We start from the raw sequence: 27764 nt of genomic DNA, 5'->3' as shown, positions 1-27764 counted from the left end.
GCGTGCTCGAGCTCCACATCAGAGGTCAAGCCACAGAGCAGTTGAAAACAAGATAAGGGGCAACCCCTTCAGGTCACCTCTCACTGTGGGAGCTTTTCTGTCCTCTTAATAAATCCTGCTTTCTCAAAAGAAAACAAGATAAGGCTTCCTTCGATTTTGAAATGACTGTTACCCGGATCTGGGTTTGCTTCTTCATAATTCAGTCTGTGCCGAAGACATTTTGGAAGAGCTCCTAGCAACTTTACCAGTGAAATCTGGGGACATGCGTAAGTTTCGTCATCAAGAATTAGTTTATCTGGGAAAGGGAGATCATGAGTTATGATGAATCAGCCTTTGCATATGTCGTGTCATAGAAAGAACCTCTGTAAGCAGCACCAACTCAGCAAGCCTCACAGGACTGTGTCTCTTGCCTCGGTCAAGTGTGCATACTTGCATTTTAGTGTGACAGTCTGGACCAGCGGCCACGGGGCCCAAAGACCAGAGACCATGCGAGGAAGACAACTCCTCTGCAAGAGATGGTCACCCTTCGCCCTGAGAATAGAAGTGAGATCTGAGTCTGGAGTCCAGTGAATGCCTGCAAGGCGTAGCATAACAATGATGGGTCTAAGCTGACCCAGAGGGTCAGGTCAGAGAAAGAAAAAGACGCAGAGGTGGGACCCCATCATGGCACTGAGTAGCGGATGGATCGCCACGGGGACATCCAGGTGTGCCCTGGGATCCCTCTTGTGGGCCGGAGTTGAATGCGGTGCACGCCGTGTTTCTGTAGGTGCTCAGAAGATATTTGAGGAAGGAATGAATGGTTCCGGCGCAAAAGAGCAAGCGGGAAGGGCACGTGCGCTGGAGCGTTTAGAATGAGGACAGGCTCCACTGAGTCTTTGGGGGACTTGGCTTCCTGCCGGGCTGATGAAGGTGTTTGCTGCTTCTGTGAGCTCTACGGGGAGCCGGGCGTGGCGGCAAAGGACTGAAGACCCGGAACTCCCCCACCCTTGCCCAGGGTGCATAACATGTGCAGGCCGTGTCTCCGATCCGTTAGGTTTCGTGACCTTAGCTCTCCGCCAGTAACCTCGCGAGGGGAGCAGTCAGTTGCTGGGAGGTGGAACTTCGGAGGTGGGCTCAAGGAAGCAGGCGGGATGGACGGGTCCCTCACAAATCCTGACAGAGCAGCATGGTAGAAGGTAAGAGAGTCTCCTGGTTGGGAGGAGCATTTTCAGCAAGGATATTTAAATCGAGTTAGAGAGTCCTAAGCCAAGGACAGTGTTTTGTATTCAGTGCTGGGAAGGCAGTTTCTGTCAATGGTAGAAGGTCATCCTTCTCTATTTGGAGCAACAGTCTTGTTTCCAGAAATGAAGGATGTGGAATTCTAATATTGTTCAAATATTGGAAAGAGAACACACAGTGTAAGAGAGTCAGTTTATATGGAGATGGATAGTGGAAGATCACAAGTATAGTGACCTGTATTGCATGAGATTGGTGTAAGTATAATAAAGCTTTAGGGAAAAAAGTCATTTTCTTTCCCATGTACCTATATATATGCATATTCAAGGGTGGGAAATATTACATTTGAGAAAGAGAAATTGTAACTCAGCTATGGTACTCTGTAAAAGTAGATACAAAATTAGACATTTCAGCTGCTGTTAGTGGTTTTACTGCCGGGTGTGGTGGCTCACGCATGTAATCCCAGCACTTCGAGAGGCGGAGGCAAGAGGATTGCCTGAGTCTAGGGGTTCAAGACTAGCCTGAGCAGCTTGGCAAGACCTCGTCTCTACAATAAATAAAAAATTAGCCGGGCATGGTGGTACATGGCTGTAGTTCCAGCAACTTGGAAGGCTGAGACAGAAGGATCATCTGAGCTCAGCAGGTTGAGGCTGCAGTGGCTGTGAGCGTGCTGCTGCACTCCAGCCTGGGTGGCAGAGTGAGACTCCAACTCCAAAAATAAATAAAAATAAAAATAACTTTACCAACCAGAAGGCTAGTATTTAGCAAAAATATGATTAAAAATTTTTTAACCAGAACCCTTCTCAGAAAGCTAAAGCTGTTTAATATAGTTAACAAAATAGGATGCAATTATTGGGGGTAATTCAGTTTTTACTGGCAGTGTAGATAAATTATATTACAGAAGATGCCTTAATTAATATTTGAGTTTTTTATCCAAAAATATAAAATAGTCTTTTTTGATAACAATATTTACTTGAATCAGTTAAGCAAGGTGAAAGAAAACCACTCACTATTTCATGCTGTTGCTGTTTTCCAAGTGAATCCAGAAACCCCGACTCTGTGCCTCTTTTTTGTAACCACTTGGACCTTCCCCTAAACCCACATATCAATCACTTAAAACTTGATTGGGACTGGCTTACCATAATCTTTTTAGTCAGTCGTGCTATTTATTATTATACTACTGTCACCTGGCAAACCTTTAGGGTAGTTTTAGCTATCGAATGATATTATGAAAAGAAACATTGCAGAGAAAAACCTCTGTTTTCCCAAATTGGGGGTATGCTGTACAGTCCAATTTTGAGCTCATCACTCCTTAAACACACACACATGCACACATGCCACCAAAGGATGGCGACTTAATGTCAAATTTATAAGGGGCCGGTGGCAGATGAGTCAGGGACAAGTGACTTAACTTATCTCAACATAGCTGTGTGGCTCCTCTAGGGGATGATAGCACTGCAGTTCTGGCTTGCACTCCCTTGTGGTCGCAGGACAGCCGCCAGGACAGCACACCTACAGATGTCACATCTTCATTCAAGACAGGAGGAAGAAGGAAAACAGTGAGACCCACAGACCTTCACAAATATCTCCTCGGCTGGGACTCTGTCACCTCTGCTGGGGAGAGGCTGAGAAAGCACATGTGGCTTTTACAGCTTCTTTTCCAGGGACAAGCAAGGGAAAGGAGATTTGGGTGTGGGGTGACTACATACATGGTATCTGCACTAGGTAGATATATCTTCAGACTTTCCCTTTTTACTATTATTTTACAGCTTTGTGGAGTCTTTTTGAATAATAAAATAATTTGACCTTTGCTGACAAACTGGGCCTCTTTCTTCTTAAATTTATGTCAGTCCTTGCCCAATTTTTAAACCATAAAATAACTGAACAGAATTGGAAGTCATTGCACTCAAAGCTAATACTAAGTAATGCAGGCTGTTTTAACAGGTCACTGAATCTGGCATATATTTAATGCTGGGCACTTGCCATCAGCAACAGCAGAATGAATGATGGTGATCTTTATTTTTTTTTAACCATTTGAAGAAAAATATCAGGCTTTATCAGATTTTAAAGCTCTACCAGAATGGTTAGAGTAATACATTTTCAGGCCCAAGAAATACTTACCATCACTTAAAAACATCTCAGATAATCTTCAGTCCATAGAAAATACAGTTTATAGGAATAAGGAGGTGGTGATTCAGGCCTATTAGATGTTAATGCCTGCCATAAAGGTGGCACAGTGTCACATATAGTCCAGAATCATTGCTTGCCATTTTTAGTAAAAGTCTAAGTAATGTAGAAATCTAAATGAAACTATAATAGAGAGAGCTTTGAAAAATAATATCTCTGTAATATTTTTCTCTATGTGTTTAACAAGAAATCTGATGTTGCCAATTTAGGGACAGTTTTTAAAGTACAAAATTTAGAGACATTTAAACTAGCATATTGAGCAGTGTGTCTTTTTAAGTAGCTACACAAATAAATTATTAGGGTAAATTCCACTGGTGATAAAGTCACATCATTAACGAAACAGAATAATGATTATGACGTGTAGGATGCCCAAATGCAGATTAACTTTCAAAGGAAGGAACTTTCAGCTGTTATAATATATGGAAAGCAAAGTTCTTATTCAACATACATAAGGTAACGTTTCCCTACAGAGCACTGAAAGCAAAAGATATGCTCATTTTTAAATCCCTAGTCTACCAATAAAGTTAATGTTTCTCCGTGTCTGTAAGGTTTTCAAAAGAAGGAAGATTGGAAGCTGGTTTGGCATGTCATGTTTCTGAAAGTCTAATTCTTAGAACAAGTCAGTTTTTCCAAAATTATTAGATGATAGATAGAAATATACAAAGATGTATACAGTGCCAGCCACACATGAGTAATACTTTATTTGGAAGCTTATTTGGAAGGCAAGCATCACCCAGATTGCATGGACCACACCTTTGGCTCAGGACAATGTACAAAAAAAATGTTAGTCTTCAGGTAAGAATTTGGCCTGAGTCAGCCTGAATTCAGAGCCAAGATCTGACCTCTTGATTTCTTCATCTGTGCAATGGGGTGCTCATGAGGAGACAGGCTTCCCTGCGGGGCTGTTGGACAGCATTGAGAGGATATGTAGATGTTTTGCGTATGTCAGGACATATACGTGTTCAGTAGATGCTGATTACTTCTACTAAAAGGATAATAAGAGGATACCTTTCTGGGACACACCAGTGACGAATTTTAAGTCCTGTAGGACTACTAGTTGCTACTCCCAGATTATATTTAGGAATCAGCATTTCTGGTAGCAGTAGTACACAGATACTATATCTCATAAGTAATATTAAAATTACCTCATTAAACATTTTCATTATAATTTTTAAAACTACTCTCTGCAGTATACAAAAGGATTATTTTCAGAATCTTAGAAGGTCATGGATTGTGGATGACAGTGACATTCTACTTGCTCTATTAACAACAGACAGTTTTAAGGGTCATTATTTCAGAAGTTTGGGTTTTTTTAAAGCAGATTTACTTATATGACACCTTATGGCCAATCTATTTTTTTATGAATTCTTCCTTAAATAACAGTAATTACAAAATTACAATTCATAATCTTCTAGCTATGAGAATAATGATGTCTGACTTTAATTTGAAAAGAAAACACTTGTGCCCTGCAACTCGCTTCTTGATAACAGCTTTTTTGTCATTGCCAGAATTGGAAGCAGCCAAGGTGTTTCTTAGCAGGTAAATGGATCAGTAAACTGTGATCTCTCCAGACAATGGAATATATTAGTCAGCATTAAAAAGAAATGAGCCATCAAGTCCAGGACACGGAGGAACCTTAAATGCATATGATTAAGTGAAAGAAACCAACATGAAAAGCCTGCATATTTTATGACTCTGACTACATGATATCCTGGACAAGGGAAGATGATGGGGCGATAAAAAAGACCAGCAGTTCCCAGGGACTGAGAAAGTGAGGACTGAGAAGGCGCCACTCAGAGGATTTGGGATGGTGGAGATACTCTGTGTGGTGCTGTCATGGCGGGTACATGTGGTTACACATTTCTCAAAACCAATAGCCCGTGTAACGCCGAGGGTGACCCCGAAAGTCAATCATGGACTTTGGGTGAAAATGACGTTCCTGTGTGGGCTCATAGTAGTGGCTAATGTAACACTGTGGTGCATCATGTGGATTGTCGAGAGGTTATGTGTTTGTGGGTTTGGGGTGTATATGAGAGTTTTTAGTACTTCCTGTTCAGTTTTGCTGTGAACCTAAAACTTCTCTAAAAAGAAAGGTCCATTTAAGAAAACACGCACAAAAGGAAAAGAAAACATTTGTGCCCTGCAACTTTCTTCTTGAAAACTGAAGAGCAGGCCTTAACTCTCTAGGGCTTGTTTGTTTGTTTGTTTGTTTGTTTAAAAAAAAGAAGAAGAAAACAATATAATTTTAAAAAGGTAACTACTTCTGACTTTTGTTCATTTTTATGAAATTCAAACTAATTCATTTTCATTGATCCTAATTACGTGTCACATTTGATCTTTACTATTAACAGTTAGTGATAATGGTTATTAATACCATTAACAAATTCATCATATTTGTAAAGTTTAAAAAGGCAGATAAAAGAGCAAAAGGCTTAGTCTTTATAAAGTTGACAAATGTATAAACAAATCTTTTTAAAGATAGTACGTTTCAATTTTTAAAAGTCATGATGTCGCTACTGCAAAAAGATAAATGTGAAAAATTAAAGTTGTGGAATGGTATGTGTGACTTAAAATAATGTTTGGACTTGCCTTTTCATTACAAATATTAAAACTAAAAAAAAAAAGCCTTTTGACATGAGACACTGCATCAGAATAGTATTTGTTTTCAGTGGCATAATTTTTTAGAAAAGGGAGCATCATGATATCCCAGCAAAGGATATCGTTTACTCTTGATCCCTAGAAAAGATCTATTGCCGATTCTTCCCATGTTGAGGGAGCTCTGCTCGGTCTTGGTCTGGGAACCAGGGAGGGAAGATCAGATGTCTTCAGGGGCCTGCAAGAGGCCGCTTGCTATCCTCTCGTTAACCACAGAGGATGTAGCTGAGCCAATCTAATGAACACAGTTTTAGTGTTAATAAAAAATCAGCCAGATAAACAGACCACAAACTTGAGGTTGAATCTTTGAACACAAAGGTAACAGTTTCTGAACCAAGTGGCAGCTTCTGAGCTCAAAGTGACAGCTTCTGCATCCAGAGACCATAGTCATCAACCACAAGTCAGCTATTTTAGATGAGGAAATAACTGCAAGCGATAGACCCTCGGCTGATGCCAAACTATTCTACGTGAAGAAAACGTTCTCAGCAACAGTGCTTCTTTCCCAAATGGAGTATCCCAGACATTCACATGCAAGCAAGCCCTTTTCTAACCTCTGACTTTTGGGATGCTGAGCTACTATTCCTTGAATATTTTAGAGAAGCGTTTCTTTTTTGTTTTGTTTTTTGCCCTGACTGCCTTCCATTTGGGAGCAGCACAAGAGTTTTTATAAAATAATATCAGAATCTGGCCATAAAGAACAAGAACCATTGAATGCATAGGATATACTTTTCTGAGCTAGAACTGGAAGTATTGGCTTTTTCTTGGGAAAAAGATACTTCTTAGAAACAGGACAATCTGTCCTCTACAAGTGGTGATTACTAGAATTCTCATTTCTTTAAAACTGGCTTTATCAGGCATTCTGACTCTTTCTAAATAAATTGCTGTTGCTAATCACTCTTTCATTTCTCTGAGGAACATTAATGTTCAGGGGTCCTTTAGAGCTCATGCAATAGCATTAAATAATTATTCCTTCTTTGTATATCTCTCGCTGTCTCAAAAATAGCATATTGAAATTGGCTGTGGGAGAAGTCAGGTCATCTCACTCTACACACATACATATCCGTCCAGGTGAAGAGGCAGCCTTGCCTCTCTGATCACAAACAAATGGCAGATGCAGCCACAAGAAAAAGTAGAGTCATGGAGAAAGGAGAGAAAACCCATCATCATGGGCCCCCGTGGTGGTGGAAAACCCCAGAAAGTACCCAGCTGAAGAGAGGTGGTGTCAGAGCAGTCAACAGCCTGGCATGAGGGGGAGGTTCAGGGTTTCCCGTAAGTCTAGCGACAGGCCAGGCCGGGTGGGGCACAACGTCCTGTCCGCCCAGGTGGCACCGGGGCCAGGAGGAGAGCCGGGTGGAGGGCCCAGCTGACACTGACGTGGCGCGGGGGGCGGCCGAGGAGAGGGGCTGGGAGCTTCAGGCCAGCGCCCAGCCTGACTTGGCGCGTAGCACTTCGGTGGCGGGCCAGGGATCCTGGGACCCGAGAGGGCTCCCTCGGCGTGGAGCGGCCGGAGGGCTCGGGGCTGCTGGTTGTGTGGGCCCGGCAGCACCGGGCTCTGTCCGAGGGCGCGGTGGGGAGTCCGAGGAAGAGGCCACAGCTCCCTTGGTGTGCCATGCACGCGGCCGAGCTCCCCGTCTCTGCCTCTCCCAGTTCCTCTGACCTTGCAGACGCCACACAGCTCCACCGGTGCGCCATGGACATGGCCACATTCGCTGTCTCTGGTGTCTGCCACTCCCAGCCTCCTTGGACTCTCCCAATCTCTTCCTTTCCCAGCATCCTCTGACTCTTTTCTGCAGACCCAACCCAGTTCCCCTGGTGCGCCGCGCTCATGGCCGAGTTCCCCGTCTCTGTCTCTCTCGGCCTCCTTCGACGTTTTTCTGCTTGCCTTCTGTTTCCCTCGTGGCTTCAGCTGCATCATGACTCCTTTGGATGGCTTTCTCTTCTCTGTGAATTTGTGCTTCTCTGTTTCTGCATCCCTCTCTGGCCTCCTGATTCTCCCCGGATGTCTCCCGGTTACACTTGCCAAGGCAGGGTAGATGTCTGGGTTGTCCGGCCCGGCCGTCAGTGAGAGCTGCACCCCAAGGCACCTCTCTCTGGAGGTTCAGGGCCAGCCTCAGTTGTCTGCCTTCCGGTCAGGCAGGCCCCAGCCCTGGTTCGTCGGCCAGAGCCAGGATGATGTTCTACAAACTGGAGCTTTGGTGCAGGATGCCACAGAGGGGGCTGTAGGATCCCTTGAACTTGCAGGCTTCTTAAAGCGGCCAGTGAAAGCCCAAAGTCTTCCTAAGATCTGTCTGGCAAAATTGGTGAGATTTCTAAAGAAGATTTTTCATGTGTCTAATATGAAAAGTGTAAGATCATATGATTAAAAACATTTGCTAAGGGTAGTTCCTAGCATTAAAAATGCAAGTTGTGAAATCTGTACATATGTACCTGGGGACATTCAAACATATCTCTTTTCAATGTCCTTGATTAGATCAGGACATTAGATTTTTAGCAGCTTGTGAAGTGCCACGATAGCGTTGTGTGTGAGTTTTCTTACAGCTCTCCTATACTCGTCAACATTTACTGAATATGTAAGAAGGCCGAATTTTACGCCACGTATGTTGACTAGTAGATGATGTCCAGGACAGAATCCGTGTCCCCTTCTAGTTCTCAGACTCTTATCACTCACAGTGTAGCTAGGTGACATTTCATAGTCAATCAGCCCTGGCTCCGTGAGTGAAGAAGTACAAATCAGAGAATATTCTCTATTGGTGTAGAGTCAAGGACAAGTAATGCTATTTCTTTGATACCTTATGCCTTAATCCCATCTTTTCTGGGTCAAATTAATAGATTGCTATCACAAAGTTTTGTGTCATTCTTTCTTGTTTGTTTCCTTTCACACAGTGTGTTCGCCATACCTTTCACCGATGCAAATATAAATATCTAGAAAAAAATCTTTGGTTTGCTTTCAGTTTGTCTTTGTTTGGGAGGGATTCATTACTGCACTTGAAGTTTAGTCCCATCTGAGTCCTTCTACCCGGGAGGTCAGTCCTTCCAGTTCTTGAGAACACTGAGTCAAGAGACTAAATGTCTCCATCTTTGTGGTTCCTTAGCTGGTGGGTGGCTTAATACTGTAAAATTAAAAGCTAGTAGCGTTTTGATGTTTTCAGACATTTGTATAAGTCACAAATCTGAGTTAACAAGTTGATTTTGTACGTGGTCTTATGAATTCAGTCCACAGTGTTCCTATGCAGGCATAGACACACACACACACACACACAAACACACAATATCTTACAGTTAACTTTTATGTGGTAAGTCATTTCCAGATGTGACCAGCCAGTGGAATCAGTTGACAGTGTGGCTGTTCCACTTCAATTTACAGATTACAGAAGAAACCACTTCCGAGGCTTCGTTCAGGGCATTTTGGCCACATCATTTTCTTCTTCTTTTCTAACTTTAACTCAGAAGTCCCATGGGTTGAGGAACCCATTTTGAGAAACATGTCACAGCAACTTTTGAGATGTAGGAAACTTTGCAATTAGTGTCAGTTTTTCCCTTGAGGAAAATAAAAAACAAAAATAGGAAAAGTTAATATATGTTCGAAAGGCCACTTGAGGAGGCTGGGTACTCGTGGTGCCTCATGTGCATTTGTTACAAAGCTGAAACAAATCATCAGACTTACTTTCTGTTCTGATGTCCTGTTTATTCCAAAAGCTTTTACATTGGTAAAGTATCTGGAAATTTGCAGGAATGAAGAGTTCACTAAATGTACATTCCATGGAAAAACCAAGTAAAACACAGATTTATAATCTCGAGGTGTTTTTTTGGATTTCTTACACCTGGTCTTTCAGAGGCTCATAGGATTCCATTTTTTGTGATGTGAATTTAATGGGTTTAAAATTTAGCAAACGTGATCCCCTGCCATCTGTCAAACAGTATGCTGGGTTTGGAAACACAGACCATGCTCATGTATTCCTCAGATGCAGCCTCTGAAGGATTATGATCCCAGATTTTCACGTAAGGAAAGAGAGTCTCACGAAAACTGACTCATCCGTAAGTATATGACTGATCAGTAGCATCGTAGGGATTATAAATCAAGTTAACTGATCCTCAGATCTGTTATACATTCAACTTAATTAATGAATTTGTTTATTTTTTTCACCTTTGGAGCAGAGGTTTTTAATCCCACCCTTTATAGTGTCCACTTAAAGGTGATTCAACATAGTTTAAAAGATGCGTTATTGAGCTTACAGATAGGAACATTTGTGCGTTGGTTTTTAGCCCGCGGTTTCTCTCTACTGTGTGGACTAGGTTCAAGCCTCCTAGCATAGCCAGCCGACGAGCAGCTGCAGCAGATGGGAGGACAGCTGTGTGCTGCTCCACTTAGGTGACCAAGACGTTAAGTCTCCGAAAGGCCAGTGTCCGTGCTTGGAGGAAAAGTGGCTTTCTGCCGCTGGAGCTGAAGTCAGGCCAGTGATTCTCTATGCTCTCTCTAGGCCAATGCTGTCGCTTCCTCTTTTTTTTTTTAAGATGTCTGGTACCATTCGCGATTAGGTCGACAAGTGGTCATCATACAGGTAAAGTCTAGGCCTCCCTTTGGTCCCCACTTTGCCTGGTTTGAGATCAGGGACCCTTCTGGATGTCGTGTTCTCCCCACCCCCACCCTCAAGGTATCCTGCTACTGCCCGTCCCTTCCTTATAGTGTGATGGTGAATGTTCAGGGTCCATTTTTGAGTGAGAACATGTGGTGCTCCGTTCTTTGTTTCCACGATGGATCACTGAATATGGCAGACTCTAAATCCATCCAAGTTGCGAAGTCCCTGCATGTGTCCTTCTTTTTGGCTGCTTAATATTCCATTGTGGATACGCTCCACACTTTGTTTCCTCTAGTCCAGTCTTGACGGGCAATAAAATTAGCTTATAAGAAGAACATCTCAAAAACGCTGCCTCACACACTCTTCTGATTGTGGAAAGATCATCAGTCTGACTGATTCCAGGAAGACCCTGTGGCTTGTCCCTCCGGGAGCCACGGGCATTGCGGTCAGGCCAGCGTGGGGATGAGCCCCAGCTCCTTGCTTGGGCAGAAATTTCGTGCGTGGCTCGGAGTCAAGTTGGCTCTGCTGCTTAACTCCCAGGCTTCCATTTCTTCATCTACCACACAGTGGTCATAAACCCTGTTTCTTTTTTTTTTTTTGAGTCAGAGTCTTGCTCTGTCGCCCAGACTGGAGTACAGTGGCCATTCCCGGCTGCCGCAGCCTCGACCTGCTGGGCTCCAGCGATCCTTCCGCCTCAGTCTTCCCAGTAGCTGGAACTACAGGCGTGCGCTACCACGCCCGGCTCATTTTTTGATTTATTATAGAGATGAGGTCTCGCCAAGTTGCCCAGGTGGGTCTCGAACCCACGGGCTCAGGCAGTCCACTCACCTCAACCTCCCAAAGCGCAGGAATATAGGCTGAGCCACCGAGCCCGGCGTAAACCCTATTTCGTAGGGCTGTAGCAAGATGGGAAGACAGTATTGAAGACAGAGAGCCTCTGGCCGAGTACTCACCAGATAGCACAGATTCTTGGGAGCTACTAGCAGGAGGGACGGTGGCACAGGAAAGGAATAGATAAACTCGCTAAGGAAAGATGCTCATTGTTGTATTCAGGGACGAATAAAAGCTTTGTTGCAAATACAATTGCATCGATCTCAATGAAAATTTTTAGTGATGAATAGCTCTTGGATAGTATCTATAGCTTCAGGTGATGCTTTTAAAGATATTTTTAAAAATGGAGAGCAACCCCCTCAGACTCCCTCCCACTGAGGGAGCTTTTCTGTCCTCTCAATAAATCCTGCTTTAAAAAAAAATATGGAGCCAGAGTAGAACATTTTCAGATTATGTCCATATTCTGATTACTGTTGCTAATAGATTGGGGATAATGGCATGAGTAAGTTCTAGATATTTGAAGAGTATCAACATTCTTTGAGACATAGAAGAATATTTATGCAACTTATTTACGGCCGATAGGTGTGGCTTTTAAAATCTTGGCTGGTGTATGGACTTTGGTTAGGAATATTCAGGATTAATCTTCGTTGCATTCATATACACAGTTATCTAATTAAAGATTGATTATATTAAAATAAACAGAATCTTCCCAAAATCTAGGCATAATTGTAATTTCATTTTTTGTTTCCTATAGATACTGAAAAGTACTTCTTCATATAGTCTTCGCAAAGAAACATCAACGTGTTTAAAGTGACAATCTTGAATATTTGTATACTATGAGGCCAGCCAAGTAGGAAGAACTTTGTACAAACATATAAATTTTAAGTATAGAGTCTTTGCAGATATAATCTGTTATGAGATGAGCTAGATAAATGTGGGAATGGTTCACCCTTTTACGGTAAACTAAATGCCTGTTGTTGGGAGCTGACTTTTGAAAATAAGATTTACATTAGACTTAATTCCGTGGACTCAAAAAAGAAAAATTTTCACTTGTAAACATAATGTGTGCGTGTGGGTGTGTTCTAGTTTATTTAATAACCATCAACAGCCTTTTAATTAATCATTATCTTTTTAACTAAATAGTGAATTTTAATGCTTTAACTTTTGGCTCTTCAATATATTATCTACTTTGTAGCAAAAGCATCTCAATTCAAATCATAATCCCATTTTCATCTTTTTCGTATCTTTCTCAGATGATGAAGCATGCGTGGAATAATTATAAAAGTTATGCCTGGGGATTAAATGAGCTGAAGCCTATATCAAAAGAAGGCCATTCCAGCAGTCTGTTTGGTGAGTAGCTTGTGCTTACGTTGCCTAGTGACAATGGCTTATCTCTAGTGGCCTGACTTGTGGGTGGCAGAGAAGTTTGGGTAACATGGTGTCCCCCCAAGGCCACACTGCTAGGCAACTTGCATACCAGTGGAGTTCTCTGTGAGGACCGTGCCTGGCGTGTCCTCTGTACAGAGCGGTGGCTGCACATTAGAAAGACTGTGGAACTTCTACAGGTACTGATGCCCGGGACCCTCTTGTGAAGGTTCTCGTTGAATAGGGGTGGGGTGCAGCATCAGGATTTTTGGCTCCCAGGTGATACCCAGCCAGGAAGCAACTAGAAGCCTGCATTGACGACTTCCTGCTCAATAAATGCTGTGTCATTGTAAACAAGCTGGCCAAGGCAGCCGGCCGTGGGGATCTCCACTGTATCTCAACTTTGGCTGCAGGTTTCTCCTGCTTGTTCCGTGGAAGAAAAGATGAGGATGGATTAGGTCGATTATCTGAACTTCCATCTGTCCACTTTTATGTGTTTTATTGCGTTGGGTCCTCACAATGGTGCTGTTGGTATTAACCTTCCCGTTGTGGAAATGAGAAAGCTGAGTAATGAGGATTGGATGGATCCTTTGGGTCCCAGAGCTTCCCAGTGTCCTTCCTAATGTCCTTCATTTCTTTCTAATCCCCCAAATTTCAGCCGTAAGGAACAGGAAGGAGAGATTGAAATCTTATTCTGTACTTTATAAACTCAACAATGAAAACTTGATTTTCCATACTTTAACTGAAAATATTAATTTTCAGTGTTAATGCCAATTCATACAACAAACAGTTTCAGCTGACATTTATGGAACACTTACTGTGTGCCAAGTGCTGTTCATGCATCATCTCATTATCATACACATTTTATAGGTAAGAAAAGATGAGGCTCAGAGAAGATCTTTTCCATGGCTGACTGACAGAGCTTAGCCCAGAACTCTGGGTGGCTGACGTCAGAGCCCCTGTTCCCAGTGATGACACTGTGCTTCTCCGTCTGTTCAGGACCTCGCGTGTCTGGCTTTCCTTCTAGCACTGGTGTCAGTGAAAACAAGACAAGTTTTTGCCGAGGTCATAGTCTCGGCAAAAACACATGCATGTAAATAGCGAATGTCAAAGCACCAGTGGTCCAGTAGATAGTCCCATGAAGTTCTGAGGAACCAGTAGGACCTCAGGTAGGGAGAAAGGTCTTGCAGGGGGTTCAGGAACAGGTAGGGAGAGCTGGGAAGCAGAGAAGAAAGGAACCTGGTTGATCCATCACAGGAACACTAGAGATGAAAAGGGCCTACACCTGGAAAAGTGGCAGAAAAGGGGATTCCAGGCATTTCTCAGGGGGTGTTTTAGGATCCAGTGACCAGTAAACATGCATGAGGAGAGATATGAATCCAAGAGAAACACAATAGGACTTTGTGCGGAGTCAGAGTCCTCTGTTTTTTCATTGTTTATTATGACAGTTTTAAAAAACTCTAACTCCATTTTGGTTTTGTCTTTATGAAGTTGTTTGCACCATTAAGAAATCAGTTATGTGTTAACTTGCCATAATCATTAACAAAGATGTATTTGGTCTTCTGTTAGTATATTAATGGTATTTAAATTTATTTTGAACCTTGTCTCTTTTGCCTTCCATTTTAAAATCATTTTCATTGACTTTTTCAGTAAAAACATTTTCATAATTCAGATAAAATCTTGCCTTAAAAAAAGAGTTTCTGGTATTAGTATAAGGAAATGAAATATTAATAATTCAAATGATATTTAGTCTCACTTCATCTTCAAATTAAAATAGGATACATAATGATTTTCTTATCATAGAAATACTAACATAGTGGGACTTGTTACAAAGAAATAAAAGTTTTCATTTTTACAAATAAGGAAAACTTTTTAAGTGACTTTTTTAACCCACTTCCTCAGCCCAGTTTCTTATCTGAGTACGATACAAGTAGTCCTGTGTATTTTCTCAACAAACCAGGCAGAAGACAGGACTTAAATTTTCCTAAGTTCCTTGCCACCTGAATTCTTAGTAAAGGGTACTTAATTTGAGATAGAGGATTCTGCGTTCTGGCTTTAAGAACAAGTTGTTTTTTCAGAGGAAACATTACTCATCAAGAATCTAAGTTGGCCAGGCTCGGTGGCTCAGCCTGTCATCCCAGCACTTTGGGAGGTCAAGGCGAGTGGATTGCCTGACCCCTTTGGTGCAAGACCAGCCCAGGCAATTTGGCGAGACCTCATCTCTACAACAAATCAAAAATTAGCCGGGTGTGGTAGCGCACACCTCTAATTCTGGCTACCTGGAAGGCTGAGGCAGAAAGATCGCCGGAGCCCAGCGGGTCGACACAGGGGTGGCCATGAACGATGCCACTACACTCCAGCCTGGGCAACGGATGAGACATCAGCTCAAAAAAAAAAAAAAAAAAAAAAAAGAATCTGTGTTGCCCACTCATTAGCCATCAGGGAGCTCTTCAGGGTGCTTCCTTCTCATGGCCATTTCTCATCAGTGATGTTGAGCCTTAGGTCTCTTTCCCAGGGTGATAAGACTGGCTCTTCGTTCACTTAAACAATTTTACTGAAATTAAAAAGGAAAAAACTCAGCCGGGCTCGGTGGCTCAGCCTGTAATCCCGCGCCTTTGGGAGGCTGAGGTGAGTGAATTGCCTGAGCCTGTGGGTTAGAGACCCGCCTGGGCAGCGAGACCTCATCTCTACAATAAATCAAAAAATTAGCCGGGCGTGGTAGTGCTCGCCTGTAATTCCGGCTACTCGGAAGGCTGAGGCGGAAGGATCGCCAGAGCCCGGCAGGTCAAGGCTGCGGTGGCCGGGAGCAGACACTGCACTCCACTCTGGGCGACAGAGTGAGACTCCAACTCAAAAAAAAAAGGAAAAAACTCAAATATTCACAATCTTCCAATTCTGTTTTATTTTGTGATTCTTATTTTGTTTTAGTTGAGGCAGGATCTCACTCTGTGGCCCAGGCTGCGGTGCTGTAATCACAGTCACGGCTCACGGCAGCCTCAGCCTCCTTGGCTCAAGTGATCCTAGTATCTCAGCCTCCTGAGTAACTGACAGTACAGGCACAGGCCACCACGCCCAACTGATTCTTTTATTTTGTAGAGATGGAGTCTCGCCATGCTACCCAGGCTGGTCTCGAACTCCTGGGCTCAGGCAACCCTCTGACCTCAGCCTCCCAAAGTGCTGCGATGACAGGCATGTGCCACCATGGCCAGCCTCCCAACCCTGTTTTAAATGGGAAATCAGAACTATTATTCAAGATTTCAGAGGTAAAGAAGATTTCAAGTAGAACTGCATCTCAAAGAGTGAGATTCTGTGTTTTACCAGTTGTACTCATTGTAACGCTAAAATATAAAAACTGACAATGTTTGCTTCTTAATGACGTGCTACTTAATGACTTCCCTACTGAATAACTTAGAAATTAGATGCCAGCGAATACATGAAGCTGATATCATTCAAAATGTCCACTTAAAACATGCCCGCCCTTGTTTCCCTGAACCCATAGTTTTATCTACAAAAAAGGTTATATTTTAAAGAAGACTGGGTTGCGATAAAATATGCCCTCAGGTTTTCCTATCCTTTTTATTAGTTAAGAGTTAGTCTTATGTCTAACAAAAGAAGAAAAACAAAGATTTGCAGTTACTTTATATATCCTTGAAAATCAACTATTTTAATATTCTGTTTTGTAGTTTTCTGGTGACAGTTTCTCAATTTGGAAGGTGTGTGCCAATGGAACAATTTCCATCAATATTTATAGATTTGGTCTTGAATTGTCTAGAACCCTAATTGTGCAAAGAAAGTACGGTGTCCATCCAGTCTTTGAGCAGCCATCCATGGGCATCACTGTCACAATTGCGCAGGGCGCTGTGAGAAGTCTGGAAATGAGCAAGACATGACTTTTGCGTCCTAAGAAAGTTTACCGATGAAAAGTGAGGCATCCAAGCCATTCCAGTACAAGACAGAGGGATGAGTGCCAGGCACCACGCACTCTCCACGCTACTGGAGTTCAGAGGAGTAAACCAGAGTCAGGACTGACCAGGAAGGCAGGTGGAGAGGGTGTGTGAGGCTTCAGTCAGGGGGTGGAGCTTCATTTTAGAGCAGTAGCTCCTTAGAACTACAGCAGAACAATTTTAGATCTAATTATGTTTAGAGTTTTACACACGTGCACTTCAATGGAATTACGTTAACCTCAGTACGTATGTTGTGCCTTGGGTGGGAGCTGATCTTTCCTTACGAGAGAAGGCAATCGCAAATGACATTTCTAAGGGTTTTATTTTCTACAACTAAGAAAAAACTTTACAGATTCGTGTATCGCCTGTGACAATTTTTAGTTTGGTTTTAGTGCAGTTTTATACTTTCATTGAACGAATTTTAGGCTGTTTGGTATTACTGCTTATTAATAAACACATTATTACTCTCTTTCCTAGGTATGGTCAATTTGCGTGCTTGTATCTATATAAAGTATTTTACTGAGTAAATGTTTTTCGGATATTTTCAGGTAACATCAAAGGAGCAACTATAGTAGATGCCCTGGATACGCTTTTTATTATGGAAATGAAAGATGAGTTTCAGGAAGCAAAATCATGGATTGAAGAAAATTTAGATTTTAATGTGGTAAGTTGGGAAAAAATTGCTAGTTTAGTCTGCAGATCTCAATTAGCACGGACAAATTCTGTAGTGGAACAGATTATTGTATTGTGATGCATGTTAGCAAAAACCAATGATGCAACTTTAAATGATGAACATAAATTATGATACTGTATTCTTAAACTGCTCTTCCTTACTACACAAATGTGTGTCTTTGGTTTTGGCAAATTAAGGGTTAGGGAAAAGTTAATGTTTACTGAGCCCTCCATGTGCCTTGTATTCTCGTTCAAGTCTCACATCAAATCTGAGATGGGCGTTATTCTCACACATCTGGGACTCCGAGGCTTGCTCCGTGCTGTGCAGCCAGTTGTGTGTCCAAGCTGTGATTCTGACACAGGCCTGTGGGCACCAGTGCTGACGCTTTTACACCACGCTGCGGTGCATTCTGTGACAGCAGCAGCATCCACTCTTCCATAAATAAGGCTTCTGACTTTGTCAGTGCTATACTCCTGCCAGGGAAAACTACCTATCATATACCTGACCGGTGTTTTAAAATTTTGTGTATGTGCTGTTACTCTTAGCAAATACTCAAGACCATGGTACACCAAGGGAAAGAGAGTGAAGGACAGTGGATGCTTCCAATACTTGATCATCTTGGTGGGGGAAGACTTCATTTCGTCAGCTCTCATTTGATCGTCATTGTTTTGCTTCATAATGATGTTGGCCAAGAACTTACTCTAAGGAAAGGAAGCGTGTGGGCCCTGGTATTTTTTAGTCATTCGCTTATGTTTGCATTATTGGTATTGTCTTTAATCTGAGATTACTTTACAGAAGCCCTCGAAAGCCTCTTGTCTGTCTAGTGAGCGTTTGATAATATCTGTAAATCCCCATGACCAGGCCCGAATACCATGCTGTATGCGGAAAATGGACAGAGGGCGTTTCCCTGCCAACCCCTTTAGCTTTTCAGAGGGTTTCCATAGGAAATTGTTACCTGGAGAAAAAGTCTACATGTTCTGTCAAGTTCTCTACTGACGATAGTTTTTAATAGCTCTCATGTAAGGATCTAGGTAACTAATATTTTTTAAGTGCCAGTAAAGACCCAACTGAACTTAGAAATGCCCAAATAGGCAATCCTTGATCACTTATCAGGAAGTAGGACAAGATGGCTTCGCTTCTCATTCATTTAACAACAATTTATTGAATACCTATTGAACAACACACTCTAATGAGTACCATAATACTAAGCTTACATGCCTAACCTCAGAGGACTCACATTCTCTGGCTACCTCTATATTTCTCATCCCTTTTGCATTTCTCCTCCAATAAAAAACAGGATCATTGAGCTGGGCAAACCTTGTTCAAACCTGGCTCTTACTTGCTGTGTAATTTGAGGCAAATTAATTAACCCCCTCCTCGTCTCTCAAAATAGGGAAAGCACTGCTTATACTTTGTGTTGCTGTCATAGATGTTAAATGAAATAACCTATGAAAAAGTCACCAAGCATAAACCTGGTGTGTATGTGGTGCTCATTAAATAGTATCTTCCTCTTTCTTTCTTCTCCCCTGAGATAGCCCAGTTCTAACTATCTAGACTAGATTTCCAGAAAGGAAATTTCCAGATTTCCTCTAGACTAGAATTCCAGAAAGGCAGGTACCTGATCGTGAGAAGGTGCTTCACAAGTAACTAGGACATGAGTGAATGAATAACAAATAACCAAGAATCCATTTTAGATTCTTTGGCTTAGGATTAAAATCAGAAAGCTAGTCCACAGAGTCCAGGGTAGCCCTTGGGGTTTTCTGCTAACAGGTGTGTGTCTGTCCGGATAACTTGAGCTGAACACATTCTCCAGCTGTAAAACCCTTGCTCCTGTTCTCCAGAACTTGTGACCCAGAACGTATGATGTGTAATTTATCTCAAGCCAGTTATTAAAGTCACTTGAACTTTGTGCTATAATATGCAGAATGAATCAGCTCGTTATACCTTAATGAAAAGAAAATGAGCTTTAGCTAATGACAGTATAAACCAATAAAAAGCATTTACTTTATACTTGCAAGTGATATAAATTGAATATTTCACATGATCAAATTTATTCTTGACTTAAAATTTATTTGTTAGGAGCACCATAGGATAAACTAACTCTTAACAATAGTGTTTCTGGTTCAGTTTCATTTTTATTTTTCTCTTATAATAAATTTGGATGCATCTACTTTTTTTTACAATACCATTGCACCGTCAATCAAAATACTTTATCAGGAAAAAAAATGTTAATTTAAATACAAGTAATAATGTATACAAGTACTAAATATTAGCCATTAAAATAATTTTCCTCTTTTTTTGCTAAAACTTTTTCAATTTCTCTTTCTCTCATATAAATGGGAAAAATTTATTAATACTTTTTGAAGGAAATCCTGTAATTTTGAAAATAACCACTTGGATTTCTAACAGATTCTCATATGACATTTTAAAACCAACCAGAAAACAGTAAGCTGAAGAACTTTATAATGCGACGATTAGAAGAGTAAATCAATATACCTTTCCTGAATGTATGTTACTATTTTTAATGTGGGAAACACTATCATTTGGAGATTAGTGATAACATTTTTTAAAAGAACATAAGCTGTAGGGTTCCGTCAGGAGCATATAAGTTGGCTTCAGGAAGCAATTTTGGGCCAGGCGCAGTGGCTCACGCCTATAATTGTGGCACTTTGAGAGGCTGAGGCTGGAGAGTTGCTTGAGCTCAGGAGCTGGAGGCCAGCCTGGGTAACGTAACACAACCTCATCTCTACAAAAACAAAAATTAACCAGGTGTGGCGGCACGCACTTGTAGTCCCAGCTACTCTGAATGCTGAGGCGGGAAGATCGCCTGGTCCTAGGAGGTCGAGGCTGAGGTGAGCTGTGATTGTGCCACTGTGCTCCAGCCTTTAAAAAAAAAGAAGCGATTTTGGATCTTCTCAAATGCCAGAATGGGTACTTGGCTTGGGTCTAGAGTTCCATGCCACAAGCATGCAAGAAGTGACTTTTGCCTCTTAGTCTTTTGCCTCTTAGTCTAGCTCCTGAGAAAGGTCTGTCTTGGAGCAGCATGACAACCTGATGGGAGCAGTTATCTAAGTTAATTTCGCTGTTAAGTGGAGTCATTCAGTTTATTCCACCTAAATGCTAAAGGGGATGAGTTGGGTTGTGGCTCTGAGAGGACACTGAGCTGTCCTCTCAGGCGGTAATTAGGGTTGCTGTGGGGCCTGCCTGGTCAACCCTGCCTGCTGACGTAGCGAAGATGGATATTTGCCTGTCTCTGTGGCCCAGGGAACTTGCCCTTTGTTAATGATCTTAAGAGATGTGCCATGTTACTTAAATACGAAACCAAAAGCTGCTGGGACACTGGGAAATATTGCAATTGAGTCTGCTAAAAGAAGTTTTGTATTTACTCTGAATCCTCAAAGTGTTAATTCAGCACACACTTTGAAGTCCTATCTATAAATAAGAGTGTCGGCTGAGGCTAAGTATAGGCAAGCCTTACAGGAGTTTACCTGTCTTTAATCAGTGGCTTTGAAAAGCCTCATGTTGCTTCCAACGTGTTTCTCAATAAGGCAAAAGCATTCATAACCACATTAGTAATAGACCCGTTGTCAGTCAACATAGTTACTACATTGAAGTGTGGTGGGACAGTTGTTCTTTTATTTTTGAGTTGGGGTCTCAGTCTGTCCGCCATGCTAGAGTGCATTGGTACAATCACGGCTCAGGTAATTCTCCCATTATAAAAGTATAGTAGTTCTTGTTCGCTTGCTTGCTTTTAAAAAGGCAGTTATCTGATCCCTGAAATTAGAGATTATTCATTTGCTAGCTATTCCACCAAACTCCCTGCCAGCTTTATACTTGGTGACTGGAAGCCTGGGGTTCTTGGGTTATTTTCATACATGAGACACAAACGAGCTTTAATAACAATACCAAGACTTGCCATGGTAGCTCATGCCTGTGATCCCAGCACTTTGGATGGCTGAGGCAGGAGGACTCCTGGAGTCCAAGGAGTTAGAGACTAGCCTGGGCAATGCAGCGAGACCTCACCTCTACAAAAAATTTTTTTTTTAAATAGTAGCCAAGCAGGGTGGTGCATACCTTCAATCCCAGCTATATGGGAGGCTTAGATGCGAGAATTTCTTGAATAGTTACTTTCTTTTTTTAAAAAAAATATTTTTTATTTTAAAATTGTGGGGTACAGTTAAGGGTTAGGTATATAAATATGCATCATTCGGGCACCCTTGTTGATAAAGGTGAATAATTACTTTCATTCACTATACATATATGTAAAATTATGAGATACGGTAATAAGGATTGTTAAAATACATAGATAAATTTTTGACTCAGTGGCCATTGCTAAAAGAAAATCAAAATGAAGGAATAGTTTCTCCAACCCAGATATTTTTACAGGTAAGTTTTTAGCCAGAGGTTTTCAGCTTCTCCTTGCCCATCATTTGGGACATTAACTAACAGGTGCCTGCAATTTAAACGGAAGACTGGCTCTGCTTCTTAAACTGGCACTCAGTAACTCTGTGTGGTGGAAGTCACTGAATACATGGGGAACGTTCGTGGAATGCCGCTTACTTCAGGACTTAAAAAGGAGGTTGACTCTAGTTTAAAACTAAGATGAAGTGGTCTGCAGACTTCCCATTAATTCTTAGGCAAAATCTCTCAAAACCGTCTACATACTCTCCTCTTCCCGTTCCAAGCCTTCCCCTGATCCATTAAGGAAAGTCAGTGGAAAACTTTTAGACCATCCTAAAAGATAACTGTATGAGTATTAATAGGAGGAATGTCGTCATTTAAATTTAACATTGGTTATTTGAATGGAAGTTAGAATTGGAAGTTTAGAAAAATACCTGAAGCCCTTGGATTGTAGAAATCCACTTTTGGAAATCCAGTTATTATGCTGATAGAGTGTATCAAGTCCAGGCCAGTCATGGTGGCTCATGCCTGGAATCCCAGCACTCTGGAAGATGAAGGCACCAGGATTGTTTGAAACCAGCCTGGACAGCTTGGCAAGACCGCATCTCTCCAGCAAACTGGAATTTTTGCCTGGCTTGGTGGCGCGCACACCTGTGGTTAGTTCCAGCTAATTGGGAGACTGAGGCAGGAAGGTCGCCTGAGCCGGGCAGGTCAAGGCTGCAGCAGCCCTGAGCAGAGCATCGCACTCCAGCCTGGGTGACAGAGTGAGACTCCGACTCAATAAAATGCAACAAAAGTGATGTATCTCAAGCCCAAAAAGAAGTTGGTCAGGACACTTGTATTTTAAAAGGGGATTTTTAGCCGTGAGAAAAATGATCCCCATGAGGGACAGAAGTTTATCTGTGTTCTGGCTTTCGAATAACCCTGAGAAGGTAGGCCTTGACTTCCTGAGGTCTAGCTACCCCACATCGGTAGCGGCAGCACCTGTTGACGAGTGCCTTACTTGGGCCAGGTGTGCGTTCTTCACCAGAGTGCCTGGTGAAGAACGCGCGGCTCCTTTTCACAAGTGAGAAAACCCAGGTGCAGAGAGAGCGCGGGGGCTTACCTGGGGTGGCACCTCCAGGTAGCTGCTGAGCCAGCCTGCGGTCCAGTGGGCCAGCGTGTTTCTAGTCTGCTGCCCCAACACAGCTCACCAGTTTGGCATGGTGGGGGGATTTTAATCTTCTTGGCCTTTTAGTCCTTTTTGTCTAAGGGTTTGTAAAGCACGGACCAAAGGGTCTAGGTTTCAGCCTTTTGTTATTGAATTTGACTATAAAAAAGGGAGGAGGAATTGAATGTTGGAAATTCAAATGCAGTTCTAATTTTCAAACAGAGATGATGACTGTTGACAGCTACTGAGGGTGGTGGTGTGACATACCTGAGCAAGATTTATTTTTTATTTTTTGAGTCGGAGTCTCACTCTGTCGCCCAGGCTGGAGTGCAGTGGCATGCTCACAGTCACCCCAGCATCAACCTGCTGGGCTCCGGCGATCCTTCCGCCTCAGCCTTCCAAGTAGCCAGAACTACACACGTGCTCCCACGCCCAGCTAATTGTTTTTTGTTTATTTATTATAGAGACGAGGTCTCACCAACTTGCCCGGGCCGGTCTCGAACCCGCGGGCTCAGGCCATCCACTCACCTTGGCCTCCCAGAGTGCTGGGATGACAGGCTGAGCCATTGAGCCTGGCCCTGAGCAAGACTTTTAAAGACAAGGATGCAGCAGGCACTGGGAACCTGCATGGATTCACTAACAGGCCAGATTTGCTTCTTAGACAGGCTCACTTGACTATTAGATCCAACGTCATAGCAGCTGCCTTGATTATAGCACCTTGCAAAGTCATCTTTCAATATTTTACAGACAGAACAAGATGAATAGATCTTAGGTTCTGGAATACAAGCCGAATCAATAACTAGTTGAATAACAACACCCAACAGGTGATCAGTGTCCAACTGAAGATTTATTTTTGGAGGTATTTGACATGGAGGTGTCAGTCCTCTAACCTGCAATAATCTTTATCAGATGTCTGTATAGCCTTCTTATTATCCAAAAGTTTCATCAGAGAAAGAGAGAACGCATGTGTCCTGAACCCATAGCCAGAATAAGACTGTAAAATCATCTTGACAGGCTTCAATAGGCAGAAATGTAGGGGATTGCTCTCAGGTTTAAAACCTGAAAAGCAAGTACAAATGGAAAGGAATAAGATTTGAGAGTTTAAGTGTATTTGATCTTATCACTAGACTTTATTACTGTTAAACATACGAAATACAGTTATGTGAGCCAAACTAAATTTGTGGATTCTCTTCGCTTTTCCTTATCAGTCATTTTTCAGAAGCCTTCACCAACATTTATGTAGTACCCATTCATAGTGATGCACCTCCAGGATGGACTATACCCATGCAGAGTGCTTTTAATCAAATTGTATGAGGCACATATTACACATTATGGAGTGCAATTAAACAAGCACACCAAAGAGCATTATTTTGATGCTTTGGCCTAGCTGTGACCTAGTAATTCTCTCTCCTGGCTTGTTTCCATAGTCCTTCTTTTGTAGGAAATTTTTTTAACTGAAGCAATTACTTAGCTTTAATTGTTCAATCCTTATACCTTTGTAGAGAGAGCATGTGAGAATAAAATGAATACATACCTCTTCCTTTTCTGGACATACCTTCCCCTACAAAAATGATGGCTCAGCAAGTCTGAGGACCTTATCAGGCTTATTGCTGTGTCCCTATTACCTAGACTGGGTCTCACACATAGTAGTTGTTTGTTTGTTAAAGAAATAATATTTCAGATGATAATGACTAAGTTCATCTGCCAGGTATTGCCTCCATAAGTTACAGTTTGCTGTTAGCCCGCAGATTATCAGTGAGTGGTTTGATGTTAGGCAAAAGCGAGTAGTTCCTGAGTAGGCCCAGTGAACAAGAAAAGAAGCTGAATGCTTAGCATGTTCCTTATAACCCACAAGAGTGTATCCGTGCTAAATCATCTAGTTGCGGAATGTAAGGCAGATCCAGGTAGTCAAATATTGTAAAATAAAAGTGTTGGCAATGATTATGTGCCACAACTCTATGAGAATTAATAGAGAGACTTGGTGTATTGGGTGTGAGTTTCTGTAGCAGAGCCCTGAGCCAGGAATCAGAGTACTCATGTCACATCTTGATTCAAGCACTTATCAGTTGTTTGGCCTTCAAAAATCTCATTAAACACTGTTTCAGTTTCTTCATCTGTCAAATAGACATGCGAATAAAAATTAATTCATGAGGTCAGTGTGAGAATTAAGACATAGTCTGTGTAAAGAGATTAGCACAGCAGCTGGTACGTTGTAAATAATCATAAAAGCAAGCTATTATTAATATCAATAAGAACTGCTTCAACAAGGTATAGTGTTATTGTATCCTTTATGCAAAGTTTATGCAAAGATGACATATCTTCTAGAGATGAACGGCCATCCCAGATCACATGCAAGAGTCGGGAACCGGGCAACCCCTTCGGGTCCCCTCCCACTGGAGGAGCTTTTCTGTCCTCTCGCTAAATCCTGCTTTCGGAAAAAGAAAGGAAAGAAAGTTGGGAACCAGCATTAGGGCCTAGCACTCCCAGCTTCAAATCCTGTTTGCATCCTAGCTTTGCTGCTTAAATATGATGTGGAAAGACTGCCAGGCTACTGTTGAACTGCCAGCCAAAGTATAGTCTGAATGGCCTTTCAGGAAAAGAAAAAGCAGGCAAATAAATAAAATAAAGGAGAATGTGGATTAGAAAGAAAAAAAAAAAGCTCTGGCTTGACTTTTGCATTTCCAGAGGTAGAGAATAGTGGGTCTTGGATCTGCTGTCGAATAGAGAGGAAAAAAATTTATTTTGTAAGCATTTTTATAATTTTTATTTCGAGTCAAAATTATTGTATCAATTTAAGTGTATTTTTCCTCTACTTTATTATTGACATATAATAATTATACATATTCATGGCACACATAGTGATGTTTTGATGCATGTAACATATAGTGATATTTAAGTAAATTCTGAAGCCATTAAAAGGGAGAACTTTCCCCCTTGCATATAAATCCCTCTGGGCAAGCATAACATTTGAACCAAATTTAAATATTTAGAATAGTTTCTCATGATGCTGGCTTTCTGAATTGTGTACTATCGTGTCTGAAAACCTCCTTTATTTTGTTTCCATAGAATGCCGAAATTTCTGTTTTTGAAGTAAATATACGCTTTGTTGGTGGACTGCTCTCAGCCTACTATCTGTCTGGAGAAGAGGTAAGTTAAAAGAAGTTATATAAATGCGAATTATAAAGTGTCTTAATTTAAATTTTTTGGTAAAGTGTGCCATTTGTGGTATGCATTTAGGAGGAATCCATTACATTTTCATATTCTAGCAGAGCGATAGCTTGCACTGAGCATCTTGTGATATGCACTCATTAAATGAGCAAGCTGGGAAAGTTTGGCAGAACATCCTGCCAGGGAATGCCTTTACAAAAGCCTGGCTCCATCACGTTGTGTGTGGTGTGATCACAGCCGCACATTGTGTGTGCCCATGGACAGATTAAAGAGGGCTAGTGTAGTGGCAGGCTTATGGATGAGTTTTTGTCTTTAAAAGTTATTTTAACGTGAGTTTAATGTTAGCTTAATAAAAGTGAAGAAAGCATGGCAAATAAGATTATAGTATTTATGAAATTCGGCCATGGGCACCCCTACCTAGTGGACAGCCCTACATGCCAGGCTCCCTGTGGAAAATGCTTTGGTGTGCTTCCTGGGTCAGGGCTTAATTAATTATCCGCTGCTTGGAGCAAAGCAAGAATGTTTAAGTTAGCTGGCCTTTTTTTTTGATAGATTAGGAAAGGATTTTGGCCAGGCTTTTCTTTAAGCTCTGGCCCCTTCCCCAGTTTGGGGGAGGTGGAGTCCCTCTCTAATTTACTTTTCAAATAAACTATTTTTCCTAATCTAAAAAACAAGGGGAAAAAAGAAAGGGTTTTTGTGTTATCCTCATAAAGGGCATCGTTGCTATGTTCTAGAAAGGTCATAGACAACTTTATGAAGAACCTAAGTGTGCAATAAGGGTTGTCAGAATGGGCCTCGCCTTTAATGTTGACATTGTTAAAAGCTGGCATTGTGGAAAACAGTCACGTATTCCAGTTGCACATCCATCTGATTGGCGTCAGCCTCAGCTTTCTGGCTGGGGAGACAGTGGGTCTCACCCTGTGTAGTATTTCATGTGTTCCATGCTCCTTCAAACAGATTTAAGCAGGGCACTAAATGTTTAATGAGAAAAGCTGCTTGACTTTGCTCCCGCCTCTCAAGTACTTTCCTGACCAAAACAAACAGCTCTCACAGGCTTCCATTTCCCTTGCTCTCTCTCTAGGTGTTATTTTGCCATGCAGCTTTTCACAGTATATAACTGACTCCTGAGCTCCCCTGTGTCTGTCCTGTTTTATGTGTTAAACTTTGTTCAACATTATGAATTCTCTATCACCTTCTCATCCAGGGTAATGAGATCCTCTGGTCCATTTTGCCTCTTCCTCCCTTTTTTTGATTTTCCCTGTCCAGATAACTTCATTTGTTCAGTTTGGTTTAGGGTGTACTAAGCATTAAGCCAAAAAACCTCATTCTTAAAACTACCTAATGTTATTTTGATTAACAGCTTTTTACTTTTGGAATTCTTGTCCTTGAGAAGCCAGTGTCTGGGTGTTCTCCTTGCTTTTGACATGGCATACTAGGATGACCTTGGTTTTAACTTTCTCCTTACTTTCTGTAGAAGTCATACATTTGAAGGAAATAAGGACTGCATCCTTTTGTGTCTGGGCTCAGTTAGGAAAATACAGCTTACAAAAAGAAACAAATTGGTTATTTCTTCTAAGATGTGCATCATATTTAATTAG

The 27764-nt window shown here is 41.8% G+C and overlaps 1 protein-coding gene across 1 annotated transcript in view; it reads left to right on the top strand.

The window, feature by feature from the left end:
* Positions 1–8090: 8090 nt before the first annotated feature.
* The window catches only part of LOC103261623 (mannosyl-oligosaccharide 1,2-alpha-mannosidase IA-like), a 56386-nt gene continuing 36712 nt past the window's right edge, over positions 8091–27764 (top strand). Inside the window, exons 1-4 of the mRNA XM_008059214.2 lie at positions 8091–8357; positions 12719–12815; positions 17323–17438; positions 26065–26145. Coding sequence (XP_008057405.1) covers positions 8091–8357; positions 12719–12815; positions 17323–17438; positions 26065–26145 — 561 coding nt within the window. The remainder of the gene's footprint in view (positions 8358–12718; positions 12816–17322; positions 17439–26064; positions 26146–27764) is intronic.

Source organism: Carlito syrichta, unplaced genomic scaffold (genome assembly GCF_000164805.1).
Source record: "Carlito syrichta isolate Samal-C Ts95f unplaced genomic scaffold, Tarsius_syrichta-2.0.1 Scaffold303950, whole genome shotgun sequence".
Classification (NCBI taxonomy): Eukaryota; Metazoa; Chordata; class Mammalia; order Primates; family Tarsiidae; genus Carlito; species Carlito syrichta.
This window is presented reverse-complemented; position numbering and strand designations above follow the sequence as displayed.